Below are 18,321 nucleotides of genomic sequence, written 5' to 3'. Positions count from 1 at the left end.
CGTGTAATATACAAATGTATATTTTACCCAGTTTACATAATAATTACTCTGAAAGGGAGTAATATATGTAACATATAAATGATTGCACGGTCCGGCTAACAAGCAAGCAACCCGAATTTTCTACCTTCACCTACCCATTAAACGCATTTTGCTGTAAGACAGCTTTGACTACTTCTGATAAATTAAAGCATCCATTTTTGCTTGATCTTGCTCTGGTAAATGTACTACTACTACTACTGCTACTTTTGTTAAAAATCTTGTTCAACTTAATAAAGAAGTACTGGTCAAATTTGGAAAAAAAAAATAGGGATTTGAAAATATTTTGATGTGAGCATCACTGGTGAGTCTTATGGAGACGAAACGCGAGTCTGACGTACTAAATTATAATCCAGGTACTTTTGATAACTATTATAACTGACCTATGTAAAGGCATTTCCTCTGCATGTCAATTTGCAGTTGTGACAAGGCTGGCATACTCCAACATGTTACATTTCATAGTCGACGTTTAATAAGTCATATGGATATACTAATCGATCAAGAATCAAACTATCATAATTATGGAATAATTCGTACATATGTTAAATGTGTTTTGTCTCTATAGATTTGTAATGCAAATAGGATTAATTTGTATTCATTTGAACAAGGATTTGCAAATCATGATTCGAAGAAACTTAATACTTATGTTTTCATATGATCTATTCTATATCGATGTATAATTGTTATTTAGATATAGGAATATGTGGTGTGAATGCCAATGACAGAACTCTCCATCCAAATTACAATTTATAAAAGTAAACCATAATAGGTCAATGTACGGTCTTCAACACGGAGCATTGGCTCACACCGAACAATAAGCTATAAAGGGCCCCAAAATTAATAGTGTAAAATCATTCAAACGGGAATACCAACAGTCAAATCTATAATTGTCTATGTTTATAACCACCAAGTCAATGCCGAATCTGGTGGCCGTTTCAGTCTCCAATGGTATATCATAAAGTCAGTCTCAGAGTTATCGACATGTTCTGCTTTCGTTTAGGTTTAAATATATTTTATTTGTTAAAGTACAAATTGGAGTCAAACAGACTTATGAAGTGTTTTCCATTTAACATTTATAGCAATATAATACAAAATATACTGTGGATTCATTTATTTTCGTGGGTACCAATTTTCGTGGAATTAAGAAAACTTGCATGTTCGTGGATATTTAATTTCGTGGTTTTGCCGAGGTCTGCATACAAGCCTATAAAAAATTTGCTATTCGTTGAAAGTTTAATTTCGTGGTTAGACTCTACCTACGAAAGCCACGAAAATTAGTATCCAACGAATAATAATGAATCCACAGTATGTATAAGCATGCATGTAAAGAATGGTATATCTATTTAAAAAATATATCGATAAAAACAGATCATGTCAACATTTCGAGAGTGTTTTCTAATGTACCACTTTAACGAGCAGGATTCAGACATTTTATTGTCATACTCATAGAATAAACCACCATTGAAGTGACACAGTTTTCAGAATGGTTCAATCGTTTTATATTTCACTCTTTTAGATCTTTAAAGAGGGAGATAATTGAGCACGAATATATACTGTAGAACAAATTGTTAGTATTCCGTTCCCACAAATAGGTATCTAGATTGTTTCATTGACACTCATACCACATCGTCCTATATTTATCGAGATTCCCTTTTAACTAACTATAGAAAATGAACATTTAAAATCCGATCCATCCTGGATAGAAATAGTCAGAATAGTCTACGCTAAATTGTTTCCTGAGTATTGACCCGTCTCTTACCGGCCATTTATAATACGTCACTTCCCCTCCAGTTAACCATCCAATCCACCAACTGAAGCTACCAACAGTTGTTATTGTATGATCACATAGTGATAAGGTTGCGGCTATAATCTCCCATTTCGGACTGTCAATATATTCAACCTTGGTTGTCACTTGACGTGGCATGTTAGCTTTAGCCCAAGTCATGTTTTGTGAAGTTACTACAAAAACAACATTTCTATATTTTAATAGAAAATAGTCGACAGATTTGGATAAATAATCTGTTGTTGCTATATTGAAACCTACGTTTTTATAATAACTATTACTGAATATATCTCCTAATCGAATATGTATGCCCACTAAAGTTACCCTTTTTCTGGATTCTTCATTAAACTTTTGCAGAATTTGCATAATATTGTGTTCAGCCTCGATTTGAATGTGGCGTCGAAAAGATAATTGTTTCCTTAGTTCGTTCCTAAATTCATAAAAGTATTTCCAGGACTGTAGAAAACTAACCAGTCTGACATTTTGAGAATTGTTAAACCTTAAAAGACTATCGTCGTAAGCACACGACTGTTTTTCCCGCCGGTAATTAAATGTCTGACATATTTTCACGTCTGGTCGTACATCAACGTCAATGTTAAACACACGATTTATTTCTGTATTTTCTCCTACTATTAATCGCATATTCTTTGATCTCGAAACACCAAAATGTGATGCAAATTGGAATAAGTTATTTCCAAACCTTGCTCTAAAAACAGGACACAAATAAGAAATATTTTCTTTGTAACTGAAACCATTTGTGGTAGTATTTATGTAATGCGCATGTTCTACCGGTATTTGTCGAGAGTTTTTTGTAATGTTGTTCCAGTGTTGAAGTTTCCTGAATTTTGTATTACTCGATTTAAAGATGACATAGAAGGATAGATGTACAACTAGTATAGATGCAACTAATAACACTGAAAAATAAAGCACACAATTATTAACACTGAAAAATTAAGCATACAATTTATAAAACTAAAAAGAAAGCCCACAATAAATAACAATGAAAAAGAAAGCACACAATTGATAACACTGAAAAAGAAAACATACAATTGATCACACTGAAAAAGAAAGCACATAATTGATAACACTTTAAAAAGCACACCTTTTAAAGCACTGAAAAAGAAATCACACAATTAATAACACTAAAAAAGAAAGCACAAAATTGATAACACTGAAAAAGAAAGCATACAATAAATGAATAGTGTAAAACTATTCAAATGAGAAAAACAACGGTCTAATCTACAAAAAAAAACAAGACATAAAAAACATTTATAAACCATATCAACTAACGACAAATACTCAACATCAGATTCCTGACTTCGGATAGGTGCAAACAATTGCATATCTAAACATTTACCTACATTGTTTGTCCACTGAAACATCTTAACGAGTGTGTAGGTAAAGGTAATATTCTGGGTTAGATTGCTTTCTAGCTGAACCGTGAAGTAATTATTAGGTCAGGTAAAACGCACTCCGTTAAGAGTAGACTAGTCCGTCCGATAACCAATTTTATTTGTCTGGTGGTCTATACTATTTCGAAAGGAGTGTGGTATACCTAAACTGAAACTGACTTCGCGTATAAAATTATAATCCTGGTACTTTTGATAACTATTCATGGTTCAGCTAACAAGCGAGCTAACCAAACTGTCTAGCCTGAACGACACACTCACTGCATTTTGCTGAAAAACAGCTTTGATTACTATAGATAAATTAAAGTATCCATTTTTGTCTCATCGGACTCTGATACTACTACTACTGCTACTTTTGTTAAACATATCTTGTTTAACTAAATAAAGAAGTACTGGCCAAAAATGAGAAAATTATGGATTTGTAACTGACCTATATAAAGAAGTTTCCTCTCCATAACAATGTGCAATTATGACTAAGGATTGGTAACTACCGTGTGTAAAGACATTTCCTCTGCATATCAATTTGCAGTTGTGACAATGCTGGCATACTTCAACATGTTACATAGCATAGTCGACGTTTAATTAGTCAAATGTATTCTATACTATTCGATCAACAATTAAACTATCATAATTATGAAACAATTCGTATATATGTTAAAATGTGTTTTGTCTCTATAGATTTGTAATGCAAATACGATTTATTTGTATTCATTTGAACAAGGATTTGCAAATCATGATCATTAAAGAAATTTTATATTTATGATTTCATGTGATCTATTCTATATCGATGTTTAATTGTTATTTAGATATAGGAAGATGTGGTGTGAGTGCCAATGAGACAACTTTTCATCCAAATAACAGTTTATAATAGTAAACCATTATAGGTCAATGTACGGCCTTCAACACGGAGCCTTGACTCACAACGAACAACAAGCTATAAAGGGCCCCAACATTACTAGTGTAAAACCATTCAAACGGTAAAGCCAACGGTCTTATCTATATTTGTCTGATTTTGGCAATGTTTATAACCACCAAGTCCATGCCAGAGCTGGTGGCCGTTTTGTATTACAAAGTCAGTATCAGTGTTAACGACGTGTTCTGCTTTCGTTTATGTTTAATCATACTTTATTTGTTAAAGAACAAATTGGATACGACACAAGTCAAACAAACCTTTGAAGTCTTCTCCATCTAACATATATAGCAATATGATACAAAATATTTGTCTGAGCATGCATGTATCATTTATATATATAAAAAATATTTATATTTATTTATCATACATTTAGTTGTAAATACAGTATTTTTGAATAAATGATAAATAGTCTGCTGTTTAATCCATATCGCGCATTTTTTATGCTTACCGTTTATCATACATTGTACCCTTTATCACACCCTTTATCACACCCCAACTCTTAAACTTATTTTTAATTTGAAGCTTCTTCAGAAATATTTTTCCTCAAAATGTGTCCTAAATGAACGGTCAATCTGGCGATTTATTGAATGGCGTCATTGTATGGCATGTGACGTCACAAACGTCGAGTTTTCATATTTCTGACAAACGAAATGCAGTTTGAACTCGATGAAATATTATATAAAACACATAAAAAAATACAATAAACAAAATATCTTCAAAACAACAGCACGCAAATTTTAAGGTAACCCATGTGCCTCGAATGAGTAATTGGGCAGTTCTATGAAAGCTTTTAAAACAAGACAAAAGTAGAACTAAAGGTAACCCATATGCAAGGGGTCATAAGGAAGTCCATATAAACTCTCCTGTTGAAATATATGATAAAGCGTATAAAACATGGCACAATCCGTATCCCATACCGTGTCACCCTCGACCAATTTTATCCCTGTGGCCTAAAGGCCCTCTTGCTGATATTTCTGACAAACGAAATGCAGCTATAAAAAATAACTCAATGAAATACCTTATAAAACACATAACAAAATACACAATAAACAAAATATCTTATAAACAACAGCACGCAAATTGTAAGATAACCCATGTGCCTCGAATGAGTAATTGGGCAGTTCTATAAAAGCTTTTAAAACAAGACAAAAGTAGAACTAAAGGTAACCCATATGCAAGGGGTCATAAGGAAGTCCATATAAACTCTCCTGTTGAAATATATGATAAAGCGTATAAAACATGGCACAATCCGTATCCCATACCGTGTCACCCTCGACCAATTTTATCCCTGTGGCCTAAAAGCCCTCTTGCTGATATTAGTATATTGGGACGATACGGTATATGATACGGGTTTTGCCATGTACTTTTCTCTATATATTAATATATAGATATGTTTGTGGCATAACATCGTGGCTACAAGTTAAAAAAAAAATCTGTTTTTACCCAACGCATTCATAGGTTTGAACGTTGTTTTCAATTTAGACTCGTTTATATTTTTTTGTTTAGGCTTGTATCATATTTTCCCTCCGGTTTATATGATCCGTTCATCCTATATTGACTCTTAAAATTCAAGAGTTTATCTAAAACGAGGGTACTTTTTCTAAAAATGAGGGTACTTTTTATATGGCCTTCCAAATACCGTTTCGATCCCTAACATCACTGAAGAGACATTTATTGTCGAAATCTGGATCTGGTGTACTAAAAAATATTGACACCGTATGTTTGTGGCATAACATCGTGGCCAAAAGTTAAAAAAAAATCTGTTTAGTATTAAATTTGTATTAAGATAAATTTTGTTACATCGTGTGATTAATTTTATTTGGCAATCGCAAATGCCAGTCAGCAGGTTTAAAGAACATCAGTTGTTCGAACTGTTAGTCAAATGCGTTTTGTTTAAATATATTTACTTTTTTGGTCTTTTGGAAAATGTTATTTGTGCTGTTTTTAGACCCTTCTACAACGAAATTTGTTGTACATGAACACGTATAAAAATTGCGGTTTTCATCCAACCCAATCATAGGTTTCAACGTTGTTTTCAATTTAGACTCGTTAATATATAAATAGATATACAATTCTATGCATGCAGGCTCATACATATACTTTGTATTATATTGCTATAAATGATAAATTGAAAAGACTTTGTAAGTCTATTTGACTTTTGTCTTATCCAATTTGTACTTGAATAAATAAGATATGGTTAACCCTAAACGATAAACCATCGAAGACCAAAACGGCCACCAGCTGTGGCATTGACGTGGTGGCTATAAACATGTCCAAAACCAGACAAAAAACAATTATATATCGATATAGAATAAATCATATGAAAACATAAATATTAAATTTCTTTAAATCATGATTTACAAATCCTTGTTCACATGAATACAAATCAATCTTGTTTGCATTACAAATCGATAGAGACGAAATACATTTGAACTGTATATATATAGCATTTCATAATTATGATATTTTGATTATTTATCGATTAGTATATACATATGACTTATTAAACGTCGACTATGATATGTAACATGTTGAAGTATGCCACCATTCACAACTGCAATTTTATATGCAGAGGAAATGTCTTTACATACGTTAGTTACCAATCCTTAGTCACAATAACACATTGTTATGGAGAGGAAACTTCTTTATATAGGTCAGTTACAAATCCATTAATTTTCTCATTTTTGACCAATACTTCTTTAGTTAGTTAAACAAGATATGTTGAAAGACAAGAAGCAGTGGTAGTGTCAGAGCCAAATGAAGCAAAAATGGATGCTTTTATTTATCCGATGAAATCAAAGCTGTCTTGCAGCAAAATGCACTAAGTGTGTTGGTAAGGGTAGACAGTTTGTTAGCTCGCTTGTTAGCTGAACCGTGAAGTCCTTTTTAGGTTAGGTATACCACACTCCTTTAAAAGTAGTCTAGACCTCCAGACAGGTTTTCTGTCTGTCTCGTCTACCTTTAACCGAGTGCAGTTTACCTGACCTAATACTGACTTCACGCTTGAGATAGCAAGGAAACTAACCAAATGTATTATCTTTACCTACACACTCAATGCATTCTGCTGTAAACGTTTCCAAATATAGATGCTTTATCTTCTCTCCAGACCAAATTAATTAAGTGTATGCTTTCTATGTCAGTGTTATCAACTGTGTGCTTTGTTTTTCAGTGTCATTTACTGTGTGTTTTCTTATTCAGTGTTATTAACTTGTTTTCTTTTTCTTTTTCAGTATTATAAATTGTGTGCTTTCTTTTTCAGTATTATCAATTGTGTGCTTTCTTTCTCAGCGTTAATATTTGTGTACTTTCTTGTCCAGTGTTATCAATTTTTGCTTTGTTTTTCAGTGTCAATAATTGTGTGATTTCCTTTTCAGTGTCAATAATTGTGTGTTTTCTTTTTCAGTGTTATCAATTGTGTGCTTTTTTTTATAAGTGTTATCAATTGTGTGTGTTTTCTGTGTTATCAATTGATTGCTTTCTTTTTCATTCTTAGTAATTGTGTGCTTTCTTTTTAGAGTTATCAATTGTATGTTTTCTTTTTCATTCTCAGTAATTGTGTGCTTTCTTTTCAGAGTTATCAATTGTATGTTTTCTTTTTCATTCTTAGTAATTGTATGCTTTCTTTTTACAGTTATCAATTGTATGTTTTCTTTTTCAGTGTTATTAAATGTGTGCTTTCTTTTTCAGTTTTATTCATTGTGTGCTTTCTATTTTAGTGTTATTAATTGCATCTATACTAGTTGTAAATCTATCGTTCTTTGTCATCTTTAATTCGAATAATACAAAATTCAGGAATAATCAACACTGGAACAATTTTACAAAAAACTGTCGAGAAATACCGGTTGAACATGCGCATTACATAAATACCACCACAAATGGTTTCAGTAACAAGGAAAATAAAGACATCAGTAATATTTCTTATTTGTGTCCTGTTTTTAGATCAAGGTTTGGAAATAACTTATTCCAGTTTGCATCACATTTTGGTGTTTCGAGATCAAAGAATATGCGATTAATAGTAGCTGAAAATACAGAAATAAATCGTGTGTTTAACATTGACGTTGAAATACGACCAGACGTGAAAATATGCCAGACATTTAATTACCGGCGGGAAAAACAGTCGTGTGCTTACGACGATAGTCTTTTAAGGTTTAACAATTCTCAAAATGTCAGATTAGTTCGTTTTCTACAGTCCTGGAAATATTTTTATGAATTTAGGAAAGAACTAAGGAAAGAGTTAACTTTTCGACGCCGTATTCAAATCGAGGCTGAACACAATATTATGCAAATTCTGTTAAAGTTCAACGAGGAATCCAGAAAAATGGTAACTTTAGTGGGCATACATATTCGACTTGGAGATATATTCAGTAATAGTTATTATAAAAAAGTTGGTTTTAATATAGCAACACCAGAGTATTTATACAAATCTGTCAACTATTTTCTATCAAAATATAGAAATATTCTTTTTGTAGTAACTTCACAAAACATGACTTGGGCTAAAGAGAACATGCCACGTCACGTTAAAAACAAGGTTGAATATATTGATAGTCCGAAATGGGAGGTAATAGTCGCAACTTTATCACTATGTGATCATACAATTACAACAGTTGGTAGCTTCAGCTGGTGGATTGGATGGTTAACTGGAGGGGAAGTGACGTATTATAAATGGCCGGTAAGAGACGGCTCAGTACTCAGGAAACAGTTTAGCGCAGACTTTTCTGATTATTTCTATCCAGGATGGATCGGATTTTGAATGTTCCTTTGCTATAGTAAGTTAAAAGGGAATCTAGATAGACGTAGGACGATGTGTTGTGAGTGCAAATGAGACAATCAGTATATCTTTTTGTGGGAACGGAATACTAGCGACTTGTTATTCAGTATGTATTACTATTCGTGCTCAATCATCTCCCTCTTTTAAGATACGAAAGAGTGGAATATATAACAATTGAACCATTCTGACAGCTATGACACTTCACTGGTGGTTTATTCTATGAGTATAAAACTAAAATTTATGAAGCCTGCTTGTTAAGGTTGTACATAAGAAAACACTCTAAAATGTTCAGATGATTTGTTTTTATCGATATTTTCCATGTCAGTCAATTTGGTCAACATCTTAACACACAACAGCTTATCTATTATTCTTTATTGCGTATATTAATACGGTTTAATAGACGTTGGCTGATTTTGTTTTTGACTTTTTATAAGATATTCGAAATCTTCTAGTTTTATTTATCTAATGTCATTTACAATTGCAATTACATACCCTTTTTGTGACATTTTTACCATTTATAACTGTTTGTTTTGATCACATCCTTGTCAATATAATGTAATTTGATGCGACTGTTATACAGGTTTAGCTAGCTATATATCCAGGTATTATCAACATAGGAAAAGGCCTGTACCAAGTAAGCAATTTGACAGCTGTTAAACATTCGTTTGTTGTGGATGTTTTATGATTAGGAACTATTGTTTTTTAAGAATTGAGTTGGAGTTCAGTATTTTTGTGATTTTCTGTATACCCCTAATTTGAAAGTCAAAGTTTTATGCAATATTTTTTTCTCTCATAACAACCTTGTAATGTTTCATAGTTTTGAGAGAAAAAAGGTTCCAGTGATATATGTGTGAACGAATCAATTTCCATCAAATAAAATTGTCTTATATATCTCAATACAAAGACCTATAGCCTTTTTTTTTTTTTTTTTTTTTTTTTTTTTATCTTTTTTAGTTTTGATCAATTTATAACAGTCTTTAAAAAGCTCTGTATTTTGAATGAGAGGATTTAACAACCACCAACTTCCACATATTGTAGCAACTATTCTTTAGATGAAGAAATTGATATCATTTGTTTTTGCGTTAGCCATGTACAGTACCTGACCAAAACTATTCGTCTCCTGCATTTTTTTGTGCTATATATATCATATAAACACACATTTAAAAAAAAGTATTTTGAGTGTATATATGGTTTTGTAAAAGGCGTAGAATTGTGTAAAGTGCGTTTATTTATTTGGTGATAGTGTTATCTTCCGCCGGTGTTTTTGTTTTCTCTTGATGTGAACACATACAATATTTTTTTTATAATTTAATTTGGTTGAAAATATAACAAATTTCTGAACAAGAAATAATATTTGTGTTTATCTTGTGAAAACAATAAAATGATCTACAACAAATATATAAACTAATTCTGCCTCTATTGATACCAATATGCTTAAATTCAAACGAAAAATGACACCAACATTTATTTTTTTTGAAAACATTTAGTTTAATACACTATATAGCGATAAATCTCAAGTGATGAATACTCATGACCACACTCTGTATGCCAATTACGATCATTAAGATGTGAAGGTTGAAGATTAAAAAATTGTGCAAATACAAAGAAATAGAAAAAAAATTGTAAATAGTATTAAGCAATTGCGCAAAGATTTGTCTTGGGACTTTATTTGAAATACATTTTTTATTTGTTTTGCTTCTCAACAATGAATTGAATTCGATAAATAAATGCGTGAACAAGACAAATGAGATGTAAACGCAAACAAAAGCAGCAAATTCAATTACAAAAATTTACGAAACCTGATCAAAAGATTGCATGTTGACTTCTAGTTTCCTTTTCCATTTTGTTTCGTCTTCTTTTTTTTTTTTTTTTTTTTAAACGTAATAAATATCTTTATTTCAAATTTGCTGTTACAATTTACCAAGTTTACAGCTTGTAACTTAGTATCCCTCATGTTAGTTTACCTAATAGTTTAGGGAAACACTATTTGGTAAGATATAACTTATTCATAATATAAGTATCTATAGTTATAATTGATTTCACAAATATATAGATAAATATTGTGAATACACATACAGATCTTTGTTAAAAAAAAAAAAATTCTTGTCTTTTTTTTTTATATCTTAAATTTTCCGGAATTATTTCCGTTATCGATTTTATCGAATGATCCGTGTTCCATTGAAAGAAATTGGGCTTAGTAAAAGTTCGGCAAGCATGTGCGTTATCGCATTACCGAGTGTGTCTAATATTCTTTTATAAACAGGATTTAACTTATAAAGTTTGGTAAGTATACCATTTTTGTTTAAATTTCTACTAATCTATTGTATGTCGTCGTGTATATGTATTACACAAGTTATAAATCATTCATTTTAGTGTGCACAATTTACAATTTGTCTACACTATGAATAAATTATTAAATAATCGTGATTACACATGTTTTTTCTTTTAAGTTTATGAATAAAACAATAATATGTACCATTGCGTTGCTTATGCATGGTTGAACATTATTACAAACATATTTGTAACACATGCCGACATGCATGATTAAACCTGTGAATAAACATGACCATATATGGCATGTAAACAATTAACAATTGTGTTTACGTTTTGTACTTTTATAATGAAATATTCAGACATTTAAAACTGATTTAATTCTGATTTTTTTGATAATCTTCAATAAATTTATTTGTTTTAAGAATTGTCTTACTATTATTTTTGTTATTAAAATTGTTCATTTCAATAATAGCTGAAATTTCTTTTTGAAAAGTTTTCAAAATGTTTATTTTTTTGGTTATCTTTTCTGAGACATAATATGCTTTATATAATGAAAAGGATATTATTGTTAATATGTAGTTAATCTCAAAGTATGCTGAGTCTTCAATTTTGTACCCTATTACTTGATTTTCAAGACTTAAAATGTTTTTGTCTATACCTAGGGAGTTCATTAATTTCATTGCTATTTTTAGGAAGTCTGTATTAAATAAGCAGTTGACAAAAAAGTGTTCATAGTTGTCTTTTTCTTTACAATGCTTACATAAGTTGTCTTCAGTAATTTTCCACTTTTTTAATAGTTCATTACATGGCAGAATATAGTGAATAAGTTTCCATCTAAATATTTTCAATCTGTTGTCAGTGAGATATTGAAAAATAAAAACAAAGTTATTTTTGAGCTTGTTATTTAAATTTTTGTCAAGTAATTTTTCCCATAAAAGAAAACCGTTTGGTTTTTCATGATTTTCTTTTAGTTTGAATATTTTATAGAGTTCTCTAGTGCTTGTTAATGGAGTTATTGTTGTATACCTAATTTTTAAGTCGTTAACAACTTTAACTTTAGTTTTGATGGATTCTTCAGTGCAAAGAATTAATTTCCACTTCTTTGGTATAGCTTGTTTTAACATATATATTTGGTTTATCCCATTTTGTTTATATTTAAGCTTAGATAAGATTGTAGTTTCAGAGATTTTACCTTGTTCATCAATGATATCATTTATATTAATTATATCGCTTTTTATCCAATCGTCAAAGTTTAGACATTTTCTGTTAAACCTAATATTATCATTACCCCACAAAACTTGTTTTCTGATTTCAAAAAATCTTTTGGGATCTTTTGTGTTCCCTCCTTTTTCACTAATCCAATCTTTAATTAGTTGCTTGTAGAAGTCTGGTATATTTTGTATCTTATTTTTATCAATGTCTTTAATACTCTTTAAATTCATTTTGAATACAAGAAGATTTTTTCCTAATTTGTTGAAATAAAATTTTGGAATGATTGTCCAATTATCATTTTTTATCTTCGTTTAATTTTAGAATCCAATTGATATGCAATGATTTTATGTAAACATCAATGTCTGTCATTTTAAGCCCACCTTCCAAAAAATCTTTTGTAAGTGTGGATCTTTTTATTTTGTCTTTTTTGCCTTTCCATATAAAATTATATATCAAAGTTTTAAAATTTTGCAACATTTCTTTAGGAATTAAAGTGTTTGATGCGATATACGTTAGGTTTGGCAAAACAAGTGATTTGATGATTACTATCTTTCCTATAATAGTAAGATTTCTTTTACTCCAATCCGCTATTATTTTTTTACATTTTAAAAGCTGTTTTTCAAAGTTTAATTTTTGACATTCTTGTTTATTATGCCCAAAATAAATTCCAAGACTTTTAATAGGTGTAGTACACCAATTTATATCTTCACATTTATCACGACAGTGTTTCAATTGGCCTAGCCATATCCCTTCAGTTTTTGTTTTATTTAATTTTAAACCTGAGAAAGTACCAAATATTTCTATTAAGTTAATTGCAAGAGTAACATCTTTTTTTGATTGAAGAAATAAAGTGGTATCATCTGCTAGTTGACAAATTTTCAGAGTATTACTTTTACCATCTAGTTTTATTTCTAGCCCTTTTAAGTTTTTATTTTCCCTTATCTTAATTGCCATTACTTCTACTGCTAGAACAAAAAGTAACGATGATAGCGGACATCCTTGTCGGATTCCACGAGAAGCACTGAATCGAGTAGAAACCCACCCGTTATTAATAATGCATCCTTTAATATCTGAGTACATTGTCTGAACCCACCTAATAAAATTATTTTTAAAGCCAAACTTCTTTAAAGTCTCAAACATGAAGTTCCATTCTAATGAATCAAATGCTTTTGTAAAGTCAAGGAATAAGATTGCTCCATCTATTTTAAAAGTTTCAGAGTAATCTATAACATCTTGTATTTGTCGAATATTAAAACCAATATACCTATTTTTAACATATCCTTTTTGGTCAGTGTGTATAATTTTGGGTAGCAGGGGTTTTAATCTTTGTGCTAATGCATAAGCGAGTAATTTTGCATCATAATTTAAAAGAGTTATAGGTCTATAATTATCTAATGAAAGAGGGTTATTTTTTTTATAAATTAAGGATATTAAACCTACTTTCTGAGTGTTTGATAACTTTCCCTTTTCATAACAATAATTAAAAGTGGCGACTATAAAAGTTTTTAATTCTTCCCAAAATGCTCTGTAGAATTCAACATTTAATCCATCAAGCCCAGGAGCTTTATTAAGTTTCATTTTAAAAATTGCATCAGTACATTCATCAACAGTTATTTCCCCTTCACAAGTATTACTTTCAGAGTCATTTAATTTTTTATATTCTTTTAGAGATTCTAAATATTTTTTTGTTTCTTCAAGCTCAGGATTTTTTGTAGAGTACAAATTTTTATAATAATTTGCTTCTAATTCTAATATTTTGTCTTGATCTCTTGTAACTTGACCCTTGTCATCATATAATTGGGTTATTGTTTTTCTACTCTGTCTAGATTTTTCCATCCTTGAAAATATGCTGAATTTTTTTCTCCCTCTTCAACCCATTTTACCCTTGCCCTTATTCGATTACCTTTTATTTTCTCATTATAGAGTTTTCCTATTTCATTTTCTATATTTTCTACTTTCTGTACTAAATTGCTTTTGTTTTTATCATTGCATGATGATTTGTCTATAATTATATTTGATTCCGTTAACATTTTTTCCAACTTGCTGATTTGGTCTTTTTTATTCTTAGCTTTTATTTTACAATAGTTGATTGTCTGGTCTCTAACTTCAATTTTGAAATTGTCCCATAGAATGTCAAGTTCAGTTTTAGTTTTTGCCTTGTTTTTATAATTTTTTATTATCTTATTAATTATTTCAATGTAGTCTGCATTTTGAAGTACACTACTGTTAAGTTTCCAGTATCCCCTTCCTTTTTGTCCTCTTCTTAAATTTATTTTTAAAGAAACACAGTTGTGATCTGTGTATTGTAGTACTATTGGTCTTATATCACACGATACACAGTTTTTGAATACCTCAGGAGCAATTAAAAAATAGTCTATTCTTGTCGACTCAGATCTATCTTTTCTACTCCATGTATATTGAACTTTGTTTGGATTTCTGTTTCTCCACACATCACTTAGTTTAAGGGACTTTATAAGTTTATTTAAGTTGTGAGCAGTTTTTTTATTTTTTTGGTGCTTAGATTTGCTTTTTGAATCAATATGGGATAATATTTCATTATAATCTCCTCCTAGGATAAGTTGACCCAAACTTTTTTCTTCTATTACAGTATAAACAGTTTTAAAAAAATTATTTCTGCTTTTTGGATTATTTGGCGCATAAATGTTAGCTATTGTTATAATAGTGTCATCTATTTCAATATTAATAAGCAATAGCCTTCCCTCATTATCTTTATAGTCATCTATAATTTTAAAGTTTAGTTTTTTTTTCAGCCATATGGCAATTCCCCTTGAATTGCTGGAACCATTACTTAGTAAGAGTTTACCTTCAAATTCAGTATTTAAATGGTTTGTCAAGTTATCTGTAAAGTGTGTTTCTTGCATAAGAAGAATGTCACATTTTTGGGTTTTTGACCATTCAATCAATCTTTTTCTTTTATCAGGTTGCTGTAATCCTTTACAATTTACTGTACAGATATGAAGATGTTTGTTTAATACCATAGTTGGTGAGTATTTTTAATATTTATTTGTAACATCCATTATATATATGCTTCAGTAAACTTAGGTAAATCCCCTTTGTATTGTTAATAATTAGGTTACATTTTAGTTGACCTTCACTGAGACTATAAATAGACATTTTTCCAGGTGTTTTATTTTTAACACTATTCCTGTTTTTAAAGGGACTTTTATTTATTAATCGACTTGTTCTTTGTATTATAAATAGGATCAAGATACTTATAATTATTTTACATTTGTAACTGAAGGTGTTAATTGTGCTATCATTACAAGTTTTACACTTATCAACTTTGTAAATAATTTTTATTGAAGACATACAACTACAAGTTGCATTCAAAAATGAGAAAAATGTGTTGTTTTCTTTAACCTCAAAGGTCATTATTTGGGTTATCCTTGTGACTTCAAAAACAGTCAATGACATGTACGTCATAACTTGAGTACACTCAGTGTCTGCTGGAATCAAATAAATATAAACACATAATATGCACTTCAACTCGAAATACATATTCAATACATATTTAAAAAGAAACATTTGTATATACTCATGCTTGCATATACACATACATGTATAACAAATAAAAACAATTTTGTTATATAAAGTACTAAGATTGAGAATCAGTTTTGTTAAATTTTTTGTATTTATAGTAATGGTATGTTGGTTTAAATCTTTCATTATAACCACATTTGCATTTACAAAATTTAACTTTTGGGTTTTGAATATTTCTAGATTTGAATAATTGACAAATAAAATATATTTTAAAATTGTTTTCTTGAAGATTTTAATTTTTTGCTTTATTGCCAAAATGTGTTTGATTAAACAATTCTTATCTTTATTTTTAGGATAAGAAGATGGTGACCGATTTTGACTGGTCTTCACTGAACATTGGCTTCCAAAAAGTTGAAACTTCATAAGAAATGGATAAAATATGAACAGCTCAATATGTACAGACAGAACAAATATAATTATGTACAACTGCATTTTTTTATTTTTTTTTTATAATATATAATAAAATGGATTTAATACGATATAACAGTTTTCACTAGTATTTACTGCTGATTACACTTAGATTACATTTTTTTATGAGGTTCTTGATCGTTTTGTACTGTTATTTGTTGCACCATCATGCAGTTTTTCTGTAGGAGTAACTGGTGACTTTTCAAGTCCACTGGTAGTTGTTGGTTTCACTGGGGTACCATGACTTTGGCGTTGAGACGAAGATAGAGTTGTGAATTTGGTGATTTGTTGTTGATCGGAGTTTTTGTTTGGAATCCCATTAGCTTTGTTCGCTGTGTTTGCAGGTTTGATATTTTCTCTGCGAGCAGGTATGACTTTTGGTCTAGCTGCTTTGGGAATATCATTGTGCAGTTCACTATTGTTAGTGACAATTCCTGTTAGAATTGATTGAGATTGCTGCAGCTCTGCTTCAATAGATGTTGTTGCTATTGCTTCAACTATGTCGACTGGTGATTGTGTAGCCTCCGGATCTTCATTTTCCTCTATCTGAGGTTGTGCATAAGCTTCACAATGATCATTTTGATGTTCGTCATGTGCGCTAGAGTTTTGTTGTTCATGATCATGATTCGAAGATAAATCACTCGTACATTCGTTCTGTCTGTGGCCTGATTCTCCACAGCTTCTACATTTCCAATCATTTTGGCAGTCTCTGGTTTTGTGACCAGTTTCCATGCATTTATTACACTTGATATTGTCATTCTGTTGACCTTTATAAAGAACTGTGGCTCTGTATTTCCCTATGGGTATAGATTTGGGAATTGCCTTATCCAATGGGCCTTCACAGATGACAATTCGATCTCCTGTCAGACAGTCGGTGATTTGATATTCAAATCTAAATCTTTCCCTGAAGTGTTTAATAATTGTGCAGTTGTACCCCTCTAGCGCTCTCAAAATTTGTCCATCATCCGCTGAGAGTGGTACATCTTTCACACGTATTTTAACATCTGTTGAATTTTCTTCAAACCGAACACGGGGATTTCTAGAATATATGAATATAGATTTCCCCCGAAGCTCAAGCCCGTCAGAAAGTAAACATTCTGTTTCTTTTTCTGTATCCAGGTATATCCGCCATAGACCTCTAATCCTTTGAAGACCCTTGATTGATCTTCTAGGTATTACTGCACCTATGGCTTTGTACATTTCATCAATTGTCAGATACAAACTTTTTAAATGTGGTTTTGGTATGTCTCTAAATACATCAGATTCTTCAATGAATACTGGCTTAACTGAGGGTATAGAATCATCAGATTGGTCAAATTTAGGTCCGTTTTTGAAAGCTTCGGCATACGACGCCATATTGGTTTTTTCTTGAATGTCAGATTTGGTCATAATTTACTCACCAATAGTGATATTTCAAGATAAATTCTCGAAAAGTTGGTGATAAATCACTAAGGGAGTGTTTTTGTTCCTATTTGAATACTTATTGTAACCAGTAAGAATGTCTAAATAAACTAAATACACAATTTCTCTTGAGCTATCTGCAGACCCGTTACCTTGGTTAGGGGCCGTAACTCGTCTTTCGTCTTCTTGGTATACCGTACTTTGTTTATAAACATAGATAAGAACCATAAGCATGAATCAAGACATAAATTATATTTGTTATAGCAAAGGTAGAAACATAAGTGTATTAAAGCTGAATATTTTTCTTCAATATCATTCATTGATATACTACTAGTATTTTAACCAGTCCGTTTGCCATCAAGTTTGTGCTGACTCAATCCTGAAAGATTGTCTACATATATAGTTATCAAATGTACCAGGCGTATAACAGTATACGTCATACGCGCGTTTCGTCTTCATTAAACGCATCAGTGACGATCAGATCACAATAGGTAGAAAGCTAATCAAGTATAAAATTGAAGAGCTTTGAAGTCCTGGCTGGGTACCTCTGTACATT

General features: G+C 30.8%; 1 protein-coding gene and 1 long non-coding RNA gene across 2 annotated transcripts; both read left to right on the top strand.

Moving 5' to 3' along the window:
* The first annotated feature begins 6,679 nt into the window (after positions 1-6,679).
* LOC134717678 (galactoside alpha-(1,2)-fucosyltransferase 1-like) lies at positions 6,680-8,891 on the top strand. The gene is made up of 2 exons (XM_063580175.1): positions 6,680-6,732; positions 8,027-8,891. The coding sequence occupies exons 1-2, from the start codon at positions 6,680-6,682 to the stop codon at positions 8,889-8,891; spliced, it is 918 nt and encodes a 305-aa protein (XP_063436245.1).
* Positions 8,892-11,042: 2,151 nt separating this feature from the next.
* Positions 11,043-16,390, top strand: LOC134719472 (uncharacterized). The gene is made up of 3 exons (XR_010107596.1): positions 11,043-11,192; positions 15,337-15,399; positions 16,250-16,390. It is a non-coding gene; the product is annotated as an uncharacterized LOC134719472 (long non-coding RNA).
* The last annotated feature ends 1,931 nt before the right edge of the window (positions 16,391-18,321 follow it).

Source organism: Mytilus trossulus, chromosome 5, assembly GCF_036588685.1.
Source record: "Mytilus trossulus isolate FHL-02 chromosome 5, PNRI_Mtr1.1.1.hap1, whole genome shotgun sequence".
NCBI lineage: Eukaryota > Metazoa > Mollusca > Bivalvia > Mytilida > Mytilidae > Mytilus > Mytilus trossulus.
The sequence above is the reverse complement of the archived record's forward strand: the minus strand, read 5'-3'. Positions and strand labels throughout refer to the sequence as shown.